This window comes from Diachasma alloeum, unplaced genomic scaffold (assembly GCF_001412515.2).
Source record: "Diachasma alloeum isolate Michigan unplaced genomic scaffold, Dall2.0 Dall_scaffold_00288, whole genome shotgun sequence".
NCBI classification, from domain to species: domain Eukaryota; kingdom Metazoa; phylum Arthropoda; class Insecta; order Hymenoptera; family Braconidae; genus Diachasma; species Diachasma alloeum.
This window is the reverse complement of record NW_021680427.1, coordinates 2,448,808-2,451,775: the sequence shown is the minus strand read 5'-3', so window position 1 is coordinate 2,451,775 and position 2,968 is coordinate 2,448,808. Positions and strand designations below refer to the sequence as shown.

The 2,968-nt window shown below is 32.9% G+C and overlaps 1 protein-coding gene across 1 annotated transcript in view; it reads right to left on the bottom strand.

Moving 5' to 3' along the window:
- Positions 1-2,131: 2,131 nt before the first annotated feature.
- LOC107038756 (relaxin receptor 1) overlaps positions 2,132-2,968 on the bottom strand; it is a 21,615-nt gene continuing 20,778 nt past the window's right edge. Inside the window, exons 19-20 of the mRNA XM_015258009.1 lie at positions 2,611-2,769; positions 2,132-2,553 (exon numbers count right to left, since the gene is read on the bottom strand). Coding sequence (XP_015113495.1) covers positions 2,444-2,553; positions 2,611-2,769 — 269 coding nt within the window. The 3' untranslated portion in view covers positions 2,132-2,443. The remainder of the gene's footprint in view (positions 2,554-2,610; positions 2,770-2,968) is intronic.

Below are 2,968 nucleotides of genomic sequence, written 5' to 3'. Positions count from 1 at the left end.
TAACTGCCAATAACGAACTGGAGCTCTCGCTGGGAGGCTGATCAACTGATGCGATGTTGCTAGTAAGACGTAACGTCGTGTGGTGGTGGATGGGATGTAACATTCGGTTTCCTCTTGGTCGCCGAATACGACACTCCTAACATAGTTCTCTTTTTCGTTGACAGCCGATGAATTTTTTTTCAATGCCTCGTGCTCATCCGGATGTCCTTGAGGCACCAGATGCCCAGTGGTTTCGACATAACGTGGAGAAACGGTCTCTTTATGAAAAAATTTATATCTAGATGCGGACACTTGTTCTCACCCTTTTTTAATTTGATGGGAGAAAAAACAATGTCACATGTGTTGACGGGAGGGTACAGGAGGGAACAGACCTTTCGGAGACTGCGTGCTCAACTGCTAGGGTCTGCATTCTGACCTTCATGGTTTATCTTATGTCAGACAAGTGTATGTTGGAGACGAGGGAAGAAATTTTGTAGAAAAACAGGGTTTAAGGATATTAAGTAGCATTTACAGTTTGGTACAAACCACACTATAGAGTCAACTATTTTTAATCATTAAATTCGAAATTTAAAAATTCGTGATCTTTACATTCGTAATTAAATTGCGTGAGGATAATTCGTTTCAAATTACGGTTTGCACAGAATTATCATTTATTTAACATTCGTTGTTTAGAAATGAATAATTGAAATTGTTTACACTTTTGGAAACCTTATTTTTTTAGGCACGAAATCGATTTCTGGTAAAATTCTGAATATGAATAAATTTGTTATGATTCTGAACAAATGATTTTTATGGAAAATTTATTGTTTATAAATTACTTATGGAAAATGCATGTAATTTTTAAAAATTGCAATTTTTTACTTATTTTATCAATCTTCTTCCAATAGTAAACTTTCTAATTTTGTTTCAGATTTTTAAAATGTTTTGTAATCGTTCAATATCGAGAATCATATTCAAACCTGCCAAGTTTAAATAATAAAATCATTGTAAAATTGTGGAAATCTTAGATATCCTTACGGTTATCTAGCACTAATAATTTAACCATTTTCAATCATCAAGTTTGTCAAATAAATTGCGTGAGAAAAATTTGAAAAAATCATGAATATTTACCATCATTCAAATTACATTTTGCACAGAATTATTATTTTTTAAACATTCTTTGTTTATAAATAAATAATTGAAGTTGTTTAAACTTGCGGAAACCTTAATTTTTTAGGCATGAAATCGATTTCTGATAAAATTCTGAATATGACTACATCTGTTACGATTCGAAACAAATGATTTTTATGGAAAATTGATTGTTTCTAAATTATTTATAGAAAATGCATGTAATTTTTAAAAACTGCAATGTTTCATTATTTTATCAATCATCCTCCAAAGGTAAACTTTCTAATTTTTTTTCTTATTTTTAAAGTGTTTTCTGACGGTTTAATGCCGAGATTCACATTCAGACCTGTAAAGTTTAAATAATAAAATCATTGTAACATTGTGGAAATCTTGAATATCCCTAAGAATATCCAGTACTAAAGATTCAACCATTTTCAATCATGAAATTTGTCAATTAAACTGTGTGAGACAAATTTGAAAAAATCATGAATATTTAGTATCATTCAAATTACATTTTGCACAGAATTATTTTTTTTCAAACATTCTTTGTTTATAAATAAATAATTGAAGTTGTTTAAACTTGCGGAAACCTTATTTTTTTAGGCAAAAAATCGATTTCTGATAAAATTCTGAATATGACCACATCTGTTACGATTCTGAACAAATGATTTTTATGGAAAATTGATTGTTTATAAATTATTTATAGAAAATGCACGTAATTTTTAAAAACTGCAATTTTTCATTATATTATCAATCATCCCCCAAAGGTAAACTTTCTATTTTTTTCAGATATTTAAAGTGTTTTCTAACGGTTCAATACCGAGATTCAAATTGAAACCTGCGAAGTTTAAATAAAAAAATCATTGTAAAGTGTCCGGAAACTTAGCGTCAAATGGGGCTCAAATAAAAGCTCTAACATTCGACTACAAAAATAGAAAAGCATTTCATTGGAGAAAAAGTAGTCGATATAATTCTCGTTTGATTGTACCACGAAACATCACAATTCTGTTGGAAGGGTGACGAGGGAAATAATCAATAGAAATTCAATAGAATTTTCTGGCGAACTCAATAAATTTGTGAATGAAAATTTTGTGTGCGTCAACATTCACATTTTTAACGTTTCTTCTTCATTTTATAAAGATGTTTATTCAAAACCGCAAGCACCCATTTTACACCTGTTCGTTATACATCAATATTGCAAATACTGAGAATATATGATGTGGCATTGCATAACAACATGATCAAACAAAAAAAATTAAAGACATCACGATTTTCTTAGATATTACTTATTCAGCGCGACTTATTACACATAGAAAACAAATTCAATTTTGTAAATTCAATGTTTCTTGTAATTCGGAAATTTTTTATCGAAGCCGGTCCACTTGGTGGTCAGAGACAAGAATGAATTCGATCTCTCTTGAGTGCCTTCCAACGATCCCTGAGAATCTGGAAAAAAACCCTTCGTTTTTTCACCAACAAGACATGAATGAACCATTCGGTTACCTTGAGCCGATGTTCTTCGTAAGACGTAATTCCGAAGCTGTCCCACCCAGCCTTCCTCCAATCGTTCTCGGAATTTTGGAGTTGTGAATGTGTAGAGGAGAGGATTGATTGCGCTGTTCACTGGGAGTACGAAAATCACAACCCATGCGTGGAGATCCGCTTCAGAAACAAACGAAAGGACGAGACATTCGAATGAATGAATTCCGTCGAATACCGCCAATGACCCGGTTATGGAATCAGCGAACCGCCTAAAGGAGGTTAGGCGGTGTTTGAGGTGAATTTGAGAGTGAATTTCTGTGGTTCCCGGTAGCTTAGTCGGTAAGAGTGCCCGGCGCGTATCTGGGAGACCCGGGTTCGA